Here is a 23279-nt window from a genome sequence, read left to right on the forward strand (position 1 = left end):
TCGACTAACGCATAAAGCCAATGTCAGATATATATTCTCGCAGTTGGATTGAAATAACGATGAAAGTAATACAAATAATAAATTCATTCCGTCATAAAATATACATTTCACTTTGGTATCATTTATACCTAATAAAAGTATTTTTTACAAACAGATCTGATTTTTACATGTGTAAAGCCCAGATTTAAGGTACATTTTCAGGTATCTTATCACATTTATAAGAGGCCATTGCGGGTAACGACTAGAAAAGATTTGAGACACTTGTTTGAACATACCTGAAATTGGAATGCCCTTAAGTATTGATCACAATTTGTTTGGACCTTGTGACGTTTACCTTGTACCGGGACAGCTGAATCTTATCCTCTACTTCCGCTTCCATCGACGAAATCGGGTGATGAGTTCTGTAATGTAGAAAGAACGAAAGAAAGAGACGAAGATGTTTTCGAACATTCCTGTCGCCCTGTGACTGTTCATATGAAGAACTTTCACACTTATTACGTAATGTAGAATAGATAAGATCCGATGAGCGTTATGTCAATTTTTTAACAGAAAACCTCTATTTGGGGGATGTTATAATATTTGGTCACACACTAACTGTAGAGAAAAACTAATGTTTTATTGAACATATCTTGTCACAAACTTTACTACACTTCAAGCTCATGTATTTACAAATTACCCAAGGGCTTGCTTTTCAGAAGTACGTTACTTTCAGCTTAACCCTTAATGCTCACAATATATTATCAATACTGATGAAAATATGTCAACTTTTGTGCATAAAATATTTCTATCCATTATCAAAATACGCGTAAACCAAATTTTCGTACCTTAAACATGGGGGCACCATTTAATTGTGCAATCAAACTGACTAAATACAATGATTGAACAGATTCATCAGGATCGGTATAGTAAACTGGTTAACAAAGTTCTTTGTATCTGATCCAGAATGTTCACTTACTTGTGTACGTTTCAACAACACCTGTTGTCTTTATCAACACTTGGTTGGTAGTGACTGCTACTGACAACCGACGCTAGAAGTAGTTCCAGCGTTGATCTTGGAGTTGCCAGTTGATTTTCCTCCAAGGGATTTTTTAGGTCCCTGTTTCAGAAAGTCATCATATATGTGAGAGAGTTGCAGCTAACATATTCATGGAAGCTCTTGAACAGCAGGCAATCGCTACGGCACCCTTAGATTGTAGACCAAAGCTATGGTTGCGTTATGTGGATGACGTGTTAGAAGTTATTAACAAAGATTGCGTCCAACAGCTTACCGACCACATCAACCAAGTTGACAAATCGGGGTCAATAAAGTTTACATTTGAACAAGAATCCCAAGGTAGCCTTCCGTTCTTAGACACGCTGATAGTGAAAAAAGACGACGGCACTGTAAAGCTACTGGTCTATCCTAAGCCAACACATACAGACCAATACCTGAACTATCAGTCTCATCATCCGTTACATCAAAAACTTGGTGTGATACGCACATTGTACAACAGGAAAGACAGCGTTGTGACTGAAGAGGAAGACAAAGTGGAGGAAGAAGACAAAGTCAACGAAGCCCTTAGAACATGCGAGTACCCTGATTGGGACCTTTAAGAAGGTCAAAGACCAGTTACAGTGTGTCAAACCCAAGAAAGTATACAAAAAGACTGATGACAAGACCAGAAGTAAAGGCATGGTTGTGCTTCCCTATGTTAAGGGTGTTACTGAAAGAATTTCTAGAGTCATGAAGAGTTACAACATTTCTACTGCGATGAAACCGCACAACACACTCAGAAAACAGCTGGTACATCCTAAAGACAAACGCGATCCTAACAACACCACGGATGCGGTATATAAGATACCCTGCAAGAACTGCGATTTGTCCTACATAGGCGAAACAGGTAGAAAGTTTGGCACAAGACTTGAAGAGCACAGAAGTGAGGCAGAGAAAATGAGCAAAACGGTTACCACCAGAGCAGGTACAAAGGAATCGCTGTCAACTACACACAAGTCGACCATTACTGACCATGTCGTCGACAAGAATCACATCATTGGATGGGGGGAAGCTGAGGTTATCGGAACGGAGCAAAATAGATACACTCGCTGGATAAAGGAGGCTATAGAAATAAGAAAGAGGAGGGGCACCACCATGAACAGAGATGAAGGACAGTACCAACTATCTCACATATATGATGACTTTCTGAAACAGGGACCTAAAAAATCCCTTGGAGGAAAATCAACTAGCAACTCCAAGATCAACGCTGGAACTACTTCTAGCGTCGGTTGTCAGTAGCAGTCAACAGGTGTTGTTGAAACGTACACAAGTAAGTGAACATTCTGGATCAGATACAAAGAACTTTGTTAACCTGACTAAATACAAGTTTTAGATTATCACATGTTTTAGGTATAAGACAGCATAGTTATGCAGTGACGACACTGATGTGACGACATTGAATTACAATAGAGATAGATATAATATTATTGTAATAATGTTTCAACAATGTGGCAATAGAATTCTGTTTTTCTCATTAAATATCGATGCGCATTAAAATACGAATGGCCGTAAATGAAAACTTAAGAGAAGAGGAATTGTGTTTATTTGGGCTGACTTTCAACTGTGTTCAACCATTATTGATATAAAATTGGATCGATTCAGCCCATATAGCGAGACCAATAAATATTGGACGCAAAGCATCCAATTTTATCATTATTATGTTTTGGATCCAATATTTTCACACACTTAGATTCATCAAAACATAATAATTAACAAATCAGTGCAGTACTTTGCTGTTATTGAACTTAATTGATCAAACACATAGGGACCTAAAGTTTGTTGTTAAAGTACTAGTTTTGAGTTTCTTATACCCCGTTTACATTGGGCAAAAGTCGTAATCGACTTAAGCCGTATTTTGAATTACGACCGCAAATTAATTCGTTTGGTGGGTGTTTACACTGCATCGGCTTAATTCGATTTCAAATTCGCATTCACGAATATCGAATTCGTTTGTTACCAATGGTAACGGCAGGTAAATACGAATTCAACAACGTGTTCGTTTACATTAGCAAAAGTCGTAATTAATGACGACTTATTCGAATTCACTTGAAATGAATGATGATACAAGTCATCATTGGAATTACGACTTTTGAATTACGATTAATTACGACTGTACCTGTTTACACGTATGATACGAATTAAGTCGATTACGACTTTAGTGAATTCGATTACGACTTTCGCCCAATGTAAACGGGGTATTAGTCAGTCATTTCCTGAAGTAAATGAATTAGACATGCTAACATTCTTAGGCGAATGCAATTACCCAAACAGATATCAAATGCATTCATTTAATAGTAGACTTTAATATTTACTAACAAGAGACCTTTAAAGGTCTTCACTGATTCAACTATTTCCTATTAACACCCGACATGCCATCTTTCCGTTTAGTTCCCAGTGTCCCTAACTATATCTATCGAGCAGAGTAAACGCCAATGTAATAAACTTATTGAGACAGATAATGTTTCAGTGTACCAGAGTTAAGTGGTTGAGGCCGGCAAAAGATACGATTTTACGTGTCCCTGGACAAATTAGTTGCATAAAAAACTTTGCTCATAATCAACACACTCAATGTTCGAATTCATTTTTTTTTTACTTTGGGGTGCACTTTTGCACCCCATTTTGACAGTTGTGGTGCATTTTCATCTGATGCAGAGCAATTTAAAGTGCAGTCTCAGAACAATCAAAATAAATTTACAAGTTTGTAGGACACTTACGTTCAAGTGTCCGTCAAACGCATAAAGTGAGTGAAATGTGATATCGTAAATTTGTACCACACTTTGAATTTGGTATCACAACAGGTGAATGTTGGTGCAAATTGAACTGCGATATGGCCAGGGACAAACGATTTCACATGGAAAGGTTTCTATACAAAAACGATCTCTTATAAACCATCTACGCGCAGTTTCAACCTCGATACACCTGAGCACACATATTCGTCTAAGAGCTTCCAAGCAGAGAACATCAAGCAGTGAATTGTCTCCACCACAGTCTTTGATTACACTACACGGTTAAGTGAATAGCATCGTATGAGCTGTCATGGCTGTGGAGCTTCTAGCTGGAAACTGGGCCTCTGTAATTGGGTTTTGTTCCCTTCATCCAATCAGAATGTTTTTTTTTTTATATCAAACGAAAGCTAACACTTTCCCCTAAAAACAGTTTTCGTCACTAGGTCAACAGATGTTATAGCAAGGTGAATGTGGTATATTTGTTGAAAACTACCTCTCTAAGCACATTTTTTCGTTACTAGGTCAACAGATAACGCAATTCAATGTTATAGCAAGGCGAATGTGGTAAATCTGTTGAAAACTACCTATTCAAGCACATTTTTTGAACAAAATGTAAGTTTTAAAAGTGAAAACCTTAAGTGTTCCTTACAATATTTGTCAAATTTTATGTCGTTAAATGAAAAAGCACACTTATATTGATATTGTCCATGTCCATACACTAGCGTCACTAGAATGAGCAATGGCCAATTCTCTTTAAATTGCAAATCTTGTGCAAAAATTTACTATTTTCGTTTGTTTGTCATACGGTTGTAAATTCAATGAACTATGACTTTGCTAAAGAGCGCTTACAAATTGATATGGCGAGGGAAAAAATAAACACTTGCGCGGAAAAATAGCAAATTGCGCGGAAATGAGCGGAAACAATTTAACAAATTGCGCGGAGATTGTGCGGAACTTTTAAACATAAAACACGCCCTCTATCTGGAGTTTCCCACTATTTGACCATTTCAAGTACAAAAAACATTTTCAAATCACATGCCCCATGATTTGGTCACGGAATCACTATTGTCGCCCCTACTATACATCCCCAACTACTAAATTCACGTGTGTGTTTTTGCAACATAGCCTATGCCTCAAAGTTTCTTCACACGCAACTTTCATACGGGTACGAGACAGACGAGACGCTTCAAACAAGGCTAACAATTCAGCAAACAAAAGATCATTTTTGTTCACATTTCATAGAGAATTGCGCAGAAAAACTTGAATTTCGCGGAGCAAATTTCGGGCCGCGAAAATCGTTGGACCCTGGATATGGCTTATTTCGAACACTGAATATATTACAGTTGAACAAGGAATACCTCGGAAAAGATCATTCGCATACAATCTGTCGTGCAACATCAAACACCTGCTCAGTGTCTCCTTCTACGGAAACATTAAACTTTGATAAAAGCAGTCTCTACCGGACGAATCACTTATATGTTACAATAATTATACGTGTATTGATACTTCATCAACAATGCATGTAAAATGATAAAAATTTTATCATGTCATATATTTCAGATCGAAGTTATTGTAAGCAGACCTGCTAAGTAAATGATGGACGTTTACATAGTCATAGTAAAATTTACATCTTTATAATGGCATTTATGATACATTTTATATGGAAGTAAAAATCAGCGATGTCAACTTCGAAGCAGATGTTTTTGTTTAGGTTTTCCTTGTCCTTGAAATAAAGAGAGGGAAATAGATATGAGGCTTCCTACAACCAGTGACAATAATAGGACGTATATGATATTTCTGTGATACCCAGTACTTTTGGAAAGTCAACGTTATTATATACGGTAATATAGTACAAAAGTCTGCAAGGCATATTCTGTTTGCCTCACTCTACTAGTCCAAACATACTACACCCACACTCGCCCTCACCTCACACCCACATTCGAGTTTTCTTGATTTGTTCTTTCCTAAGCTCTTCCAATACTCCAATACCTTCTTCAAACTCACACACACCCCTGCGCTCACCACGGCGTAAGGACCCTACACCACCTTTTATTAGCCGTAACAATCTTGGGCACTAAATTGTTGAACAAAAACCCAATCCATTTTTCTTTGGTAAATTATTTATTTCATCAAGAAAATTATAGTTAAGTTTGTTCTCCAAGAAGGTGCATAAAGGTACACAAAACCCAGAATCATATTTCCAAGATTCGATGACCTAGCACTAAGTTACGTGAATGTAAGCGCTTGCAAAATATATCAGTAGTAAAGATCAGCAGTATAGCACTTTTTGATTGATTCTATTATGCATCAAATAACAGTAAAAGGCTGTCATTGCATACTCTGTTTAAACGTATCAGTGGGTACATTGCCTGCTAGTTTGATATCTCGCCTAAAGTCATTCAAAGTAAGTACCTTTATGAGGAAATGTAGTAGCAATTAGTCTTAATTCTAAAGCGTGTTACGGTTATCGTTCACTGCGCTTTCTTTTGACGTCATTGAATGCTACCTTTCACATACTGAATGATATACATGTTGCAGGGTGTATTAACGTATAGATGTAATGACCTAATCAAAATAGCTACACACTTTAATAAGGGGAGCTAGAACGTCACTCTTGATAATCTTGCATGTCACTATTTATTCGTTTAATGACGAATGCAGAAAAAAGGTTTAAAATCGATCTTGACTATTTGTTCTGCGTTAGATAATATATTTTTCAAGTTGGTAATTGCATGCGCCCGTTACCGAACGGTTCAAGCACATTTTAACCAATATATCTCCCTATACCAAAAAAAAGCCATTGATAACGAAATCTTTACCGAGGCGAAACAATACATTAGACAGTGCGCCACTGATTTACATAGTGGTCAGCAGTTCACAAGTAAAGTTCCCCAGCTTGCACGTATCCGGCAGTTTTTTCTAGAAGCCATATACGTACTCCGGTGTTGAGCTCCAATTGGTTGAAAACTTTTCAATAAAATCCTGCCAAACCTGTGAGACAATTTTAATTCAGCTCCATATAAATTTACCTGATGATTTTGTTTCAAGGATTATATTTTCTTTTGTTCTGTCAGTAGTTGCTGAACTCATCCTTCATAATGTTCGTTATAAGTAATTTCTCAAAATATCCTGATCCATCCGTTCATTCCAAATCAGCCTAGAAGTCTTCAATAAAAGCTCCAAATTCCCTACAATGTCCCGTTCGGTGCAAATCTACTCCCTAAAGATCCAAAAAAGAACGACTCTGTATACATGGTATACTCAAGACCAACGGCATATTACCCCATCAAAACTCTTACCAGAAACTCTAAAGATTGTAAATAACAATACAGGGAACTGTGTAAATGATATACGAGCGTACATCTAATAGTAGATTAAATGTTAAAGCAAACAAGCAAAAACAAGGCAAGTTGATTTACACCATAGAATGACACAAAGTCTACACTGGCTATATTTGGTAATGTTATTTTAAGAACTTCAGGTGACAATCTCTTTCGAATTTATTAACGTGCTCTTGGCAAGGATTTCCAGCAAATCCATCACTTGCTTGGTACACTATCTAGAATGTTTCGTTGCTTAGCAGACTTGTACCCGAGTCCAGCTTGTCCGAGTCCGAGCCGAGCCGAGTCCAGTTGTATCCGAGTCCGAGCCAAGTCCGAGTCCTTTTGTGTCCGAGTCCGGACTCGAGTCCAAGTCCGGGGGTGCCGAGTCCGAGCCAAGTCCGAGTCCAACAAAAATAAGACGCGAGTCCGGACTCGAGTCCGGCTCGAGTCCGGACTCGGTCAGAGTCCATTCCCGGTGGGGGGGGTCATTCAACTTAAATGTGACATGTATCTGCCTACTGGCATTGCTTAGTAGGAGCCTATTTGTATACAAATGGGTCATTGGGTATAACAAATTGAAAAAGGGGTAATTGGGTATAAAAATTTTGAAAGAAGGGGGTCATTTGGTATAACATTTTGAAAAAATGGATCATAAGAAATGGAGCAAAATTTAATATTTTGTTTCTAATTAAAAAATTTACAATACAAATTTGCTGAACATTTCAAAGATTCCACATAATTTTATGGCATTTTGATGATAAAATTGTAGAAAAACAAGGTCATTGGTCAAAGGTCACTCACTACACCACACCACACACCACTCTCCTTATACACTCCCACCCTACCAAACCCCACCCCACCAAACCCCACCCCAGTGCACCTCACACAGTTGACATTTCAAGGACTTAACCCAAGTCAACCAACCAGCCATACAATGGTACATGTAACTCCTGAAGGTAAAATCTACATGTATCAGATCACCTGTATCAGACCGCAGTCATGTGGGGATATTTATGTGTGTGTGTGGCACACTACATGTAAACTCTTGCACCCAGAGACTAGAGAAGCATGTCATGTAAATGAATTGCAATGTATTCAAATACATTACATAAAAAAACATCATCATCATCGTCATCATCATCATCACCTTCGTCATCATCGTTATCATCATCGTCATAATAATAATAATACTAGCAGATTAATTCTAAACATCTTTTCAAAATTGTCCCACATAAATGTGCAGTGCTAGTGAGTAGTGAGCACACACAAACTACAGCACCCTACACCGTATGTTTGAGTACCAATTTACTGAGAGTGGGAGCTGAAATGTAGGGTCCAGTGTGCATGTTTCTCTCTTTCAAGAGTTTTAATGGATTGGAAAGTTCCATGAAAGAACTCTTCGATATTTTTTATAGTGCAAATATTTAATAAAATTATGCATTTACATGTAATTAATTATCAATTATTTAATTTTAAATGATAACAATACATGTAATATGATTCTGCTAAGTGACAGATAAATCTAAATAATTTGGTGGATATGTAGGATATATGACAGATCACAGATTTGACAGCCTCCAATTAATTTGGAAAATGCCCAAATAAGTAAAGTCAACAAATTTGAGATCTATTTTTACATTTCTAGATAATCATTTCAAATTTGACATGGATTTAATTGGACTGGACTCGGACCGGACTCGGCTTCGAGTCCGAGTCCTTTTGTGTCCGAGTCCGAGCCGAGCCGAGTCTTTTTGTGTCCGAGTCCGAGCCAAGTCCGAGTCCAACAAAAAGTGGACTCGAGTCGGACTCGAGTCCGAGTCCGGACTCGAACGATACATCACTGTTGCTTAGGTATCAGTGAGCATTCAAGTTAGCTCAACCAGATTCCGGTGCATTGATGTTAGACGATATGAGTTCGAGCACCGTCGCAATCTTTGGTTGTTCTCGTGCTTAATTGAGCTAACTTGAAATTCCCCTGGGCAATGAAGTAACTGCGTTATTGTCTCGGTTACCCGGACGAAAACTCTGGGAGCTAATCCTGGCTGTGATGGTTTATTGTGGTATGTATAAGGTGTGCGCTTCTTAGCTGCATTTCCCTGATTATTGTTGAATGGTTCATATGGTGTGCAGTGGGCCACATCAGTGGTTAGCGAATTCCTGTAATGTGTGCTGAGGTTTGTGAGTTTAAATGCCTCTGCGTATCGCATATAAATCATTGTGCTTTTTTTTTTCATCAGGAATATAGATCTCTAAATCTCCATTGATCTTCACCAATTTGCAAAAACTATTTCTATTCAAAACCTGAGCTCCCCGCGAAGAGGCTAGATCTGATTCACGCTAAATAGTATAAAATTGATTGCTCTCTAGGAAATTTTCTGTTAATTTCCGAAGATTGCATTATAACATAACGCGCATATACATCTTTCAGACATAGAGATTCTTAAAATATCCAGAGAAACAGTTTTCTGAAAAGTCAACATGGCGAAGTAACATTTGGTCTATAATGGACAAATTGTAGATAAAGCTATCATGAATTTGCTTGGATTTCAAAGCACAGTGCAAATAGGGCCATCATCGTCAAACAGCTGTACTGTGTTGTACAAGAGTCTTCGGGAGATCTCTTTTATAACATACTAAGAATAGACTGAAGGCAATATTTGTCTTTGTAAATGTAAGTGCTGTTTAAGGAGGACATTAGCACACATTTTGGCACAAGCTTCATATTGTGGGATTCTTTCATAATAAGTACAAATTCTAAGATGAAAACTACAAAATAATGACTTAAAAAGTGCGACGAAACTTGGAAAATCGGCTGTCACAATATCCTTTTAAAGTGAGATTCATAAACATTTCCTATTGGCGTAAGACGCGTAAATGCATAAAAGCGATTAATGGGGTTCTTGTTGCATTTCGCTACTCCCGATATCAGAAAAACACACTGAACAAAAAACATAACTGTTTTGCCAGATGGAATATATGTCATTCCTAATGCATTTGTTTGAAAATGTAATACTGTATATTACTTTGGAATTTGAAAATCTATCTTTCTTTGCGCTCTTTTTCCGTAAACACGGTGCGGCATTATAGCTCAAAAATACCTGATTGCGCTAAACTATTGAATACATTTAAATATCATGAGATCGTTCCTAACATAATTACATACTTAATTATTGGGTTACTTTCGTTTGGTTACTTTCCTTTAAAGCCATTCCACTAGCTAGGGATCTGCCTGACTAATGGGATTCTTCTATTAGCTTTGTCGATTTTTTGGATGTCTATTTTGTAATCGATCCGCGTGTACTCAAGAGACTGTGAGGTTGTATGAATTGCTAATGTGGGGTAATGTTTCTGCGATAACGATTTCAACAGGTAATGTTTGTATTCAGTTTATGTAGAGTAACAATATAGCTTGTCAGGTGAACAAATGGACATATGTGTAATATGTATCTCTATATCAGTCTGTGGAAAATAAACTGTACGGTATAATGTAGTTTTCTGTGGAAAGTGGAAAAATAAACTATACATTTATGATGTAGTTTTGAGTTGATAAAATATGAATATTTTTTCGTTATTAGTGTATTCCAATTACAAGCTGATCAAAACTGCTTTACGAATGTGTTTTTCATTTAACTTGTCAGTACTCTGAATGTTCAATATATTTTGTATGTCAACACAAGTTTCAACATCTTTAATTGACGTATTAACCCTAAAGCCCAGAACTCAACCATAAAGCATAAAGGTTTGATGTTGACAACCAATGTAGGACCAACATCATTTTGTCTGAGTAGGCTAATGTTGGTCCAACGCTGCAACCCCAATGTAGGGCCAACATTGATATAAAATTGGATCGATTGAGCCCATATTTATTGGTCTCGCTAAGAGTTTTAAAATATTAGACGAGACGTAGTCGAGTCCAATATTTTATAACTCATAGCGAGACCAATAAATATTGAGCGTAAAGCATCCAATTGTATCATTATTATGAGTTGGAACCAATATTTTCACACACTTGGATTCATCAAAACATAATAATGAACCAATATTGGACAATGTCGATCGGGTTTTCCCTGCCAGGCTGTATCAAAATGTTACAAATATTTGCTGTTAATGTATACTGTGATTGCATTAAGTTTTACACTCCCTCGCTATCTATTTCACTTCGAACGAAAATTATCTGGTTTAAGTCACCTTAATGAATTTACCGAAAATCGAACCAGGGACCTCTCGATTGGCAGTCTGCTGCTCTATATTTAGAGCTATGATATATTTGATGAAGTGTTTTAAGTTAATATAAGGAATAATGTTGATGACGAAACTTGGCAACGCCCAATTTTTGTGTCAGTTCCTGCAGAACTGACACCTTTAGTACAGGTTTGACGATCACGTGACAATTCGAATCATCATATCGAAATGTCACGTGCTCTGTAAAAATATCAATATCGATATCGATACTATTCGTCAATTCAGCCCCAAACCAAATCGCCCACATGCCAATTCGAACCCTATATATTGATGTACAAAAAACAAATAAAAGAAAAAGAAAGAAAGAGAGAGGAGAAGAACATGCAAAGAAAGAACCAATATAAATATTTATAACATTTCATATAGACATTTCACAGTCCACACAAGAAATTGATAGTTGGAGTGGATATGGGTGGGGTGGGGGTGGGGGTTTGAGGATGGGTGAGGTCATTAAATAATCCCTAAATATTAGATGTAATTTTTTATTAGAATTTTCTTTATTTGTAACTTAAACTGGTTTACTGATTTTGCCATCTTTATATATTTATCAGTAATATTCCATTTCCTAGGACCGGAAGCCCGTGTTGTAAGGGCCACAAACTGCGGCTACGTACAGATACGCGAACGCTGGCTTGTTTTGTTCTTTATGACCAGAGGAAAAGTTCGACATATCACACGACTCTTTAGGATATTTGGTTTAAAAGATAGAGGGTTATTGCACAAAGTACAACGAATTGGTTTGTGACCATTAATCAATCCATCTAAATATACAGATTTGTTGTAAAAACAACGGTTATGGAGAAAATCACGAAATAGTTAAATGTAACTTAAGGCAGTGTAAGGGGGTGCTCGCTTCAGGCCTTTGGGCCTTTTGAGCATCTCCTCATTCAAATGTTGTGTCTTTTATATTTTGTATGTTGATTTGAATGAAAATAAAATGATGTGTAATGATGATGATGTACGTCATTTCCTACAGAGTCGTGAGATATGTCAAACTTTTCCCTTGGTCATAAGGAACAAAAAAAGTCAGTGGTCGCATATCTGTAGGATCATTGGTTAATAAGATATAGTCACTTTTTTTATATTTTTAACCAAATATCCTAGAGAGTCGTGCCATATGTCAAATTTTTCCTCTGGTCATAGGAACAGAAAAGTCAGTGGTCGCATATCTGTAGGATCATTGGTTAATGAGATATAGTCACTTTTTTTAAAATTTTGTGCACTTAACCCTCTATCTTTTTAACCAAATATCCTCGAGTCGTGCCATATGTCAAATTTTTCCTCTGGTCATAAGGAAAAAAAAAGTCAGTGGTCGCATATCTGTAGGATCATCGGTTAATGAGATATAGTCACTTTTTTGTACGTTGTGCACTTAACCCTCTTTTTTTTACTTCTGGATATCGTTTGAGTCAAATGATTTTTCATTTTAAAGCTTATGATATATTTTCTAAACACGAAATAAAACAAAATTGACCGCGAGCCGACTTTACAGCTGTTTCGTGATGGACGGTCACATATATTCATTAACATATTAAATCGTTTATCCCTTTTGGTCAATATCGAATTGGTTTGTGGCTGACTCTGGCTTGGGGCAAAATGCATGAATTGGCATATGGCCAAGTCAACTGTGGACGAATTGGTTTGGCCGAATCGATGCTGATACCAGGAAGTGCCGAAAAATTACGTACTTTTACAAGGCAAAAAGCAACTTTTCTAGGCATTGTTGACATGGTGCCTTCACCCAAAAAGTGTCCTATTATAAAGACCTAACTTTTGAGATGGTTTGTATGTTTGAAGGTGCAAAATTAACAATAAGCTTAAAATAAGACCTGGTTTACCGCCGGGTTTTGCAAGTCATCAACAACTTTGACAGATGACGTCAGAGGACAGCTTCCAAACATAAGTCTTGATAGTAATACGCTGTTTTACTGGTGGCAGCAGCATTTTTCTACAGTCACGTGATAATGGCGCCGGCGGATAATACACGGGGGGAACTGACGGTGTCCACATCTTTCTTTTCTTTTTCTTTCTTTCTTTCTTTTTCAGTTTTTGTATTTTATCAGTACTTGGAGCTGGTGGGGGAGAGAAAGCATTAAAATACATTCAGGAAAAATACAACTCGAACCAAAGATGAAGGCTCCATTTCAAAATCAAAATTACAAAAAACAAAACAAAAACAAAAAACACCAGACAATGAGCAGGTTCAAAGACCCACAGAAGGAAGATGACAAAACAGAGTCCTGACCCTATCCGAATCCTATTTTGACCTTTACACAAATAAACCACCAGCCCCCTTCTTCATATCACATACAATATTTTTTATAAAAACATCCAGCATGTCCAGTGTTAATTAAACAAAAATCTTTTTGTATTGCGCGGCTGATATCGAATGATGAAATTCGCCATCTTCCTCCTGTGAAAAAATTTGAAGAATAGAAGGCTGACGTTGCGCCAAAACACGCAGGCCTATGTAAGTGTATAATTAGGCCTATTTAATGATAAAATGAACTACCACTAAATGTTCTTGTCAGTGCTGCAGTGCAAAACTTCTCTTTAACATTACATTACATTAATAGTTACATTGTAAATTGGAACTGACACCAATTTTTTTCAGGAATACTTGTTTAAAGGGATATCGACCAAATAATTAATCAAAAAATATAGCGCAATAAATGAATAAGTATCTTTACTTACTACAAATAGTATAGTTAGGGGAAAAAGTTCACTTTGGTGACCACTCTCTGGCTAGTAAGGTTTGACGATTGATTCGACTTCTATGGACCATTTAGAAAAAATATAGCCACCATGTCCCTCGCGAAAATCCCGGCATTTTTCGCTAGAGGCCAAAATCCAAAATGGCCGCCACCACCATTTTGAAAATTTAAGTTTTGAACCAGAGCACCTATAATCATGCACAAAGACACTTTTCGGATATGTCGAGTACAAGGATTCCGATTCTGACATTAGTTTGACAGTACGGCATCATTTTCACCCAGAAATCCAAGATGGTGGCCGGCACCATCTTGAAAAATTTAGTTTTGAACAAGAGGACCTTAAATCGTGTACAAAGACACTTTTTTGGATAAGTCGACCACAAGGATTTCAAATTTGACATTACTTTGACATTACGAACTCATATTTACCCAGAAATCCAAGATGGTGGCCGCCAGCATCATCTTGAAAAAAATAAGTTTTGAACCAGATTACCTAAAATCGTGTACAAGTCGACCCCAAGAAATCCGAATCTGACATTAATTTGACGTTACAAAATAATTTTTGCCCAGAAATCCAAGATGGCCCCCATTTGGTAGAGCGTAAATGTGATTTTTGAATGAGAGCAGAAGCATAAGTGTGTCATTTCCGCCTTATCTGGGGTTTTTGTCTCTTATATGGGGTTTCAACTGCCTTATCTTGAGTTTACATCCCTTATCTAGGGATAAGGCGCCTTATCTGTGGTTTAGACGGCCTTATCCTGGGTTTACGTTCCTTACCTGTGGCTAAGATGCCTTAACCTTAGCATATCGCAGTCTAAACACAGATAAGGCATATAACCCCCAGATAATGCGCCGTAACCCCAGATAAGCGACGTAGACCCCAGATAAAGCAGTCTAAACCCCAAATAAGGCGCCTTAACCCTAAATAAGGAACATAAACCCCAGAAAAGGCATCTAAACCCCACATAAGGTGCCTTAACTCTAGATAAGGGTTGTTAACCCCAGATAAAGGTCGTAAACCTCAGATAAGGCATCTAAACCCAAGATAAGGCGCCTTAACCCCAGATAACAGACGTAAACTCAGATATGGCAGTCTAAACCCCAGATAAGGCGCCGTCTGGGGTTTACTTCTCTTATATTAGGTTTATGTTCCTTATTTATGGTTAAGGCGCCTTATTTGGGGTTGGGACTGGTTTATCTGAGGTGTACATCGCTTCTCTGGGGTTACGGCGCCTTATCGGGGGTTTAAACTGTCATATCTGAGTTTACGTCTCTTATCTGGGGTTAAGGCGCCTTATCTTGGGTTTAGATGTCTTATCTGAGGTTTACGACCCTTATCGGGGGTTAACGACCCGTATCTAGAGTTTGGGCACCTTATGTGGGGTTTAGATGCCTAGGTTTATGTTCCTCATTTAGGGTTAAAGCGCCTTATTTGGGGGTTGGACTGCTTTATCGACGGTCTACGTCCCTTATCTGGGGTTACGGCGCATTATCTGGGGTTTAGATGCCTTATCTGGGTTTAGACTGCGATATGCTAAGGTTAAGGCATCTTAGCCACAGGTAAGGAACGTAAACCCAGGATAAGGCCGTCTAAACCACAGGTAAGGCGCCTTATCCCTAGATAAGGGATGTAAACCCAAGATAAGGCAGTTTAAACCCCATATAAGGGACATGAACCCCAGATAAGGCGGAAATGACACATTTATGCTTCTGCTTTCATTCAAAAATCACATTTACGCTCTACCAAATGGGGCCATCTTGGATTTCTGGGCAAAATTATTTTGTAACATCAAATTAATGTCAGATTCGGATTTCTTGGGGTCGACTTACCGGAAAAAGTGTCTTTGTACACGATTTTAGGTAATCTGGTTCAAAACTTTTTTTTTTTTTCAAGATGGCGCCGGCGGCCACCATCTTGGATTTCTGGGTAAATATGAGTTCGTAATGTCAAAGTAATGTCAAATTTGAAATCCTTGTGGTCGACTTATCCAAAAAAGTGTCTTTGTACACGATTTAAGATCCTCTTGTTCAAAACTAAATTTTTCAAGATGGTGCCGGCCACCATCTTGGATTTCTGGGTGAAAATGATGCCGTAATGTCAAACTAATGTCAGAATCGGAATCCTTGTGCTCGACATATCCGAAAAAGTGTCTTTGTGCATGATTATAGGTGCTCTGGTTCAAAACTTAAATTTTCAAAATGGTGGTGGCGGCCATTTTGGATTTTGGCCTCTAGCGAAAAATGCCGGGATTTTCGCGAGGGACATGGTGGCTATTTTTTTCTAAATGGTCCATAGAAGTCGAATCAATCGTCAAACCTTACTAGCCAGAGAGTGGTCACCAAAGTGAACTTTTCCCCCTAACTAAGTAGTATCATTATACATTATTAGTATTTCTTTAATAAAACAAAAGAAATTATTTATTTATTTATTTATTTATTTATTTATTTAATATTTATTTATTTATTTATTTATTTATTTAATATTTCTTTATAGATTGGCCAAATGTTTGACTGTCAATGCCGACTGCAGCACTTTCTGACATTGAACCAATGTTGCCCTAAAGTTATTAACCTATAATTTTCCCCAATTTGGGCCAACGTTGAATTGCCAATGACGACTGTTCATCACTTTCTGATGTTGAATCAATGTATAAACATTACAAATATGGTACAAAAATTCAGGTTTGAAACAATTGACCATACTCATTTTAAAAGATAGTACATAATGGCTTTAATATGATGCAAACTACCGGATAGAACACTGAGCAAATAACAACTAACTCGCTTGCCATACTAATCAGAATGAGACAAGATAGCTAATATTTGAATACCGTATCCTATAACTCTCACGTAAAGCTTTCAACGTCGGATTTATATTCTCAAAGTTGGATTGAACTAATAATGAAAGTAATGCAAATAATAATTCGATCCCATTAAATTGATTTTCTCCTAAATATGGTTGGAAATTATTATTTCAACTTAACTAAAAAGTGCATCTCTTGCAATAATTTTACAAGCGCAAAATGAAAGTTATGGAATTCATTTAAAAAACCTATGTTGGGCCTCACCACCCCATGGTCATTTTGATGGTCTGTCTTACACCCGGATAAAAAGTGTATAACTTTAATGAGCGCAATGGATGGATCTACGATTATCTTAAGTCATTTTGGCATAACACGCATGTATTTTATTAACCCCCTTCGTAGGACTAGGGTTAAAGTATTGACTAAAATGAGACCTTCAAACATATCTTCTAATTCGTTGAACCATTTCCTTGTAACACCCCACGTATCCTCTTTCCATTAGGATCACCGTGTATACTGTAGCTATCGAGCAGAGTGAACGCCAATGTAATAAACTTTATTGAGACAGCTAATGTTTCAATGTACTCGAGTTAAGTGCTTGAGGCCGGCAAAAGATACAATTTTGCTTCTCCCTGGACAAATCAGTTGCTCAAAATACTTTACCAGGTCTCATAATCAATATATTTCAGTTCAACCTCAACAATGTAGTTTTAAACAAAGAGTACCCCAGAGGACTTGAGAAGGTTACTACTTTTGAGAGACCCCTTTTGACTACATGATGCTTTAACTCGGCTTGCTCTCTTGTTTTATCATTAAGTGTTTTGATATGGATAACACTTCATTAATTGTTCACTACATTCTATAATATACAAACAAAAATGTGATGTGATCAAGCAAAATCAGTCGGAACTCGGAAATATTGATTTTGAGATAATAGCCAAAAAGGAAATATTTCCTTTTGTTTCCTGTTGTTTTGTAAACTCTTTAATTGCTCATATCTTCAAGAACTGGTTGTTCAATTTCAATGGGGTTTTCTACAAAATACAGCTTTGTAAATGCTTTTTACTATCCTATAAGAAACTGAAAATTTAATATTTTCGAGTTCCGACTGATTTTGCTTGATCGAATCACAAATGTTAATTTCCGAAAGATGTGTCGACACTAACTGAATAACTGTTTAGAGAATCATCAATATGGTAAACTGGTCCACACCCGCTGCCAACGACATACCGACTACAATCGAGTCTTGTGGAAATTGTGTAGCTAAATCATCCCAGCAAGTTATATTTTGGGTTTTGGTTTAGGTAAAAACGTTTTAATAACATTAAAATGTCGGGTTATATAAGGTCATGACATCGTTTTAAAACGTTTTGTATGAAAACACACTACAACAATATTTTTAAAATGTTTTCGAAATGTCATTGTAAACAATTTTTGCAAACATTTTTGGCCAAATACCAAAACACTTAAATAACATTATGTTAAAATATTTGCAACCAGCAAACACAGAAATGTTCTTAAAATGTTTTTTACAAAACGTTTTAATAACATTTAAATGTCGGGTTATATAAAGGTCGTGAAAACATTTTAAAAACGTTATTGTAAATATTTTGGGCAAACATTTTTTGCAAAATATTTTTCAACCCCAAAATAACATTCTGTTTAGAATGATTTGTACTAAGTTTAAAAAAATGTTTTTGGAATGTTATTAAAACGTTTTTATACCCTTTATATAACCCGACATTAAAATGTTTTCTGTAAAACATTTGTGTTTGCTGTGCAGTAAATTACCACCAAATGTTATTTAATGTTATGAAAACGTTTTATACCATTAATGTACCCTTTATATAACCCGACATTTAAACGTTTTCTGACAACCTCTTATAACCTTTTTGCGAATGATGTCGAAAACGTTTTGTGTTTGCTGGGATTGTAGGCGACTCGTAGGTATCTAACAACAACGAGTGCGTCAGCACAGGGTCTTTCTACGAACCTACTTTCAAAGGCAAATAGCTACGATGTTACTTACAGGTTACCTACTACTGTTATTCAACTGAATATTACTAGAGCTAAGTAACAATAATTTGCGATTTCAAGACGAGTGGGATGGCAGGAGTTATGTTTTCCCGTTTCAGCCATTTAACTTAAAGGTCCTTGACCAGATCGACAGCCTCATTTCCCATCAAAATTAAGATTTTGGTATCAAAAGAAAGCTCATATTATTCTCGTTATCTCAGTGAAATTTAACGCCCGAGATAGTTTGCTTTTTAATAGTGTGAACAAAAACGTAGTGGTTTGTGGTAACCACACCAGAAGGGTATAATCCTATGAGCGTTGTTATACATGTTTTTGCTTCTCATATCAAAACCGCTTTAGCAATACAAATCAAAATTTGGAAACGTATTGTTTTAATGGTATGCCTTGAGTTAAGATAGAAAACAAGCCATGAACAATCGGACCACCCCTCTTTAAAAGCTTCAGTGTACTTCTTAATATTGATCTTATTATTAAGAAAGCCAATATTTGCATTTATGCATGCGGGTTCTTGAGTTAGGGTTAATATATAATATACACACAGTTGCAGCAAAACAAAAAGACAAAGCAGGACTGGACTAAAACAAGAGAACCTTGGCTGGGAAAGCCAAATAATGACAAAGAGTCACAAGTGGCTATTACCACATGGCTCTTGAACAATATGCATACAGTTAAAACGCTGGATCATGGAGTTTAATATCTCTTAAAAAACCTAGAGAGATTCATCAAAAGTTGTCCCTAACATGAGACAGTAAATTGTCAAAATAGACAGGAGATCTGTCAAAAACTGTGAATCTGTCAAGAACTGTCATATCTGGTATCATAATGAATCATGAAATTTAAGAATGTCTGCATGGCGTATATTAATATTGATATATTTGACATCGTACATACCACAGAGACACTTGGTAACGTAAGAAATGGTAAGATACTTTTCTCGCGCTTCTGAATATTTTCTCCGTATTCAAATAGAAGGGGGGGGGCACTACAGCAGACAAGACGTTTGATGAAACCGAGAAGCCTTGAAGCTCGGGAAGTAATATATGCGTATGCTTAACCAGTTGTGGACCAATCTAGTCAAACCGAGAAGGAGAGAAAGATCAAACCAGCAGATACGAACAAACATGGTTGTAAACTAATCAGTGCCTGTTACCCAATATTCATAAGGTCAACACTCCTGGCCGTCCTACTATACTGTATCCAGTTGCGCGTGTCCCACCAGCTAGGTCTCACATCCACCTAAGACCCCTTGCCCAAAATCACCTGGCCTATGCACGTGACACTACTAATTTCCCCAGATCCATAATCACAAGCAGGCCACCCAACACCAGACTGTTCATCGCTGATGTATCATCCTTGTTCACCAGTATCGTTCACAGTGACGATCCGCATGCTTGCCAATTCGGTCTGAACAAGCGTACTGTTCAGAATCGCCCACTGACCACCTGGTCCGCCTCATGGAGCTGGTCCTCACGTTGAACAATTTCAACAACAGTCATTCATCCAACGTACAGGCACTGCTTTGGGAACAGCTTTTGCATCCATCTTATGGTAATTTTTCAGGGGTTATCTTGAACAACACGTCCTCTCTTCCGCCCACTTGAAACCGTTCCCTAATTCTCTCAAAAAATTCTCTCAAAATATACATTTTGTACATGTTATACTAGTATGGTTGCACCAAAACGTTGTGTTTTGCGCCAAAACGGTCGATTTTCAAGTTGTTTTTGGCTATATGGTTAATTGCCACGATGTTATTTTGAATAAATTTGAAATGAAATGAAAATGAAATACATAAAAATCGTTTCGCTTTAACGAAGTCCACAACCGTGGTGCATATTCTCTCACCACTCTCATGATCATAATAATTGATCATATTTCCCTATCTCTATTTTGTTTTCATATACCAGTAACCATGATAACCATGTTTTAAAAGAACTACCATGACTACAGGTGACAATATTTGTCAAATTTAGAAATTTGCTCTTGGCAAGGATTTCAAGCACCCCATTATTTGATTGGTACACTATTTAGAATATTTTGTTGCCTAGGTATCACAAATATAGATTAATCAACATTGAGTCCTATTGACTATCACCAATTTCGCGAAAAGTCTCTCACGTCAAAATCGGAGTGGTTAGATCTTATACTAATAATTATTGTTCACGCCTGTAGTCAAAATAGGGTAATACCAACATTTGCTCAAGATTTGGGAAATGTTCAGGTTATTCGCAAGTAGTGACCAGCAAACATAGTGGAGTATAATTTGATGTAGTAGTGGATCTAGATTGGTTCGGATTCTAAAGCATAGTGTAAATAGGGCCATTACCGTCAATCAGCTTTATTGTACAAGAGGGGACGCACCATTAGATTCTCAGGGGGGGGGGGCATGGGATTTTGGGTCAGGCAGAATCTGAGAGCACCAAATTTTTTTTTTTTCGCCGCCTTTGGCGGCGAAGTTTTTTTTTCTTCAATTTTAATGTAAATTTTTATATAAAGTTGGGGGGGAAATTTTTTTTTACTTATCAGTGAGGCAAAAATTTTTTTTCGTCTCACTAGTGGGCAAAGTTTTTTTTTTTTCGTCTCACTAGTGGGCGAAGTTTTTTTTTTTTCAAAAAACTCCCATGCCCCCCCTGGAAATCTAATGGTGCGCCCCTTAGACGACCTCAGTTATATCAGACTGAGAATTATAGACTGAAGGCTATATTTACCTTTGTAAATGTAAGTGCCTTTTAAGGTGGTACTACACCCCCTTGATAAATTTGTGACTATTTTTGCATTTTTCTGAAAAACTCAAATGACTTAAACACAAATCAGCAGCCATTATATCCTTTAAAATGAGTTCAATTAAACGGCCCGGTTAGCGTAAGAAAAAAACACTTTTACATAAATATCACGCCCATTACCACACCATCTGTATCTGTATCAGGACTGACACATCCAAATGCAACATAGGAGCTACCCTATTTTGTTATAAATAGTCATAAAACTGTAAATTTTGCATAATTTTGCATATTAAATTGAAGAGGCAGGACTGTCAATAAACACCAAAAACCGACGGGTACCCATCATTTTGATACAGCCTGTATCAATTACATAAAGGCAAGGTTTCTTGTTGCAAATCGCTAAATTTCCAAGGACTGTCTTTGTTATTTGAAAAATGCACTGATCAAAAACATTCTGTTTTGCCAGATGTAACATACTCTTGTACTAATACCTTGGTTTGAAAATCCAATGCTGTATTATTTCACGGTTTTCTTTAATTCTCTTCACTCTTTTCCCCTTGTAAACATGTTAAACACGATGCGGCATTTATATATAGCTCAAAATATGTCTGAATGCGCTAAACTACTGAAATTATTTAGATATTATTCGGAATATGAATAAGAATATTCTAAGTCATGAAATCGTTACTGACACGAGATACTAAAATAACATGCTAACTATTTCAAATTTGTGTTACCTTACTTTGAATTCATTCCACTAGCCAGGGATCTGCCTGACTAATGGGTTTCTTCTATTAGCTTGGTCGACTTTTTGGATGTCTATTTTGTAATCGATCCGCGTGTACTCAAGAGACTGTTAGGTTACGTGAATTGCTAATGTGGGCTAATGTTTCTATGATGAGAATTCCAACAAGGTAATATTTGTATTTAGGTTATGTAGAGTAACATTATAGCTTGTTAGGTGTAATATGTATAACAGAAACTATATATCTGTGGAAAGAGGAACAAAATAAACTATACTTTATAGCCGGGGGCTCACTTCAATATGAAATGGATATAGGTGTAGTGCTGACACTTTAACAGCTAGGGGCATTCTGGGAGAACAATATATATATAATCATATGGAGTCATTGGGTTGAAAGCATCATTTTTGCATTCGGTGAGAGCAAAATGTAAAAAATATTGGGATGAGAGATGGACCGTTCTGCACCTTGACGGCTGATTCCGGTTGGAGTTGACGTTAGTGGCGCTGTTAGAAGTTGGTCGTAGATATACGGTAGAAAGTAGTTCCCCTCGTCTCTGTTGAGTGTTTTGGGCCCCCTCTTTCTTATCCAGATGGCTTTCTGTATATGTCTTCTCTTTCTGTTCTGTTCTCTGTCTCTGATTTGTGATTCTTCCCATCCAATTACATGATTGTCCTCTGCGACATGATCTGTTATTGTGGACTTGTTGTCCACCCCTGTAATGGATGCATGTCTTTTAGATCTGGTATATGCTTTCTTTGAAGCTTTTTTCTGCTTCGGTTTTATGTTCTTTGAGTTCCAAAAAGTCTAGCGGTTTCTCCAATGTATGTTTTGTCGCAGTTGAGGCATGGAATCTCACTGTGAGAAGAAATTGGCCCGGTATCGGAACCATCGCGTTTTTACATTACGATGTCGAGATTTAGATTTAACTCCCCAG

The 23279-nt window shown here is 37.1% G+C and overlaps 1 protein-coding gene across 1 annotated transcript; it reads left to right on the plus strand.

The window, feature by feature from the left end:
- Nucleotides 1-1146: 1146 nt before the first annotated feature.
- Nucleotides 1147-1593, plus strand: LOC140162668 (uncharacterized). The gene has a single exon (XM_072185943.1). It carries the CDS (start codon nucleotides 1147-1149, stop codon nucleotides 1591-1593), a length of 447 nt encoding a protein of 148 aa, XP_072042044.1.
- The last annotated feature ends 21686 nt before the right edge of the window (nucleotides 1594-23279 follow it).

Source organism: Amphiura filiformis, chromosome 1 (assembly GCF_039555335.1).
Source record: "Amphiura filiformis chromosome 1, Afil_fr2py, whole genome shotgun sequence".
Classification (NCBI taxonomy): domain Eukaryota; kingdom Metazoa; phylum Echinodermata; class Ophiuroidea; order Amphilepidida; family Amphiuridae; genus Amphiura; species Amphiura filiformis.

Excerpts from the sequence above, each read along its gene's own strand:
- LOC140162668 (XM_072185943.1), top strand. The coding sequence starts at position 1,147 with ATGGAAGCTCTTGAACAGCAGGCAATCGCTACGGCACCCTTAGATTGT.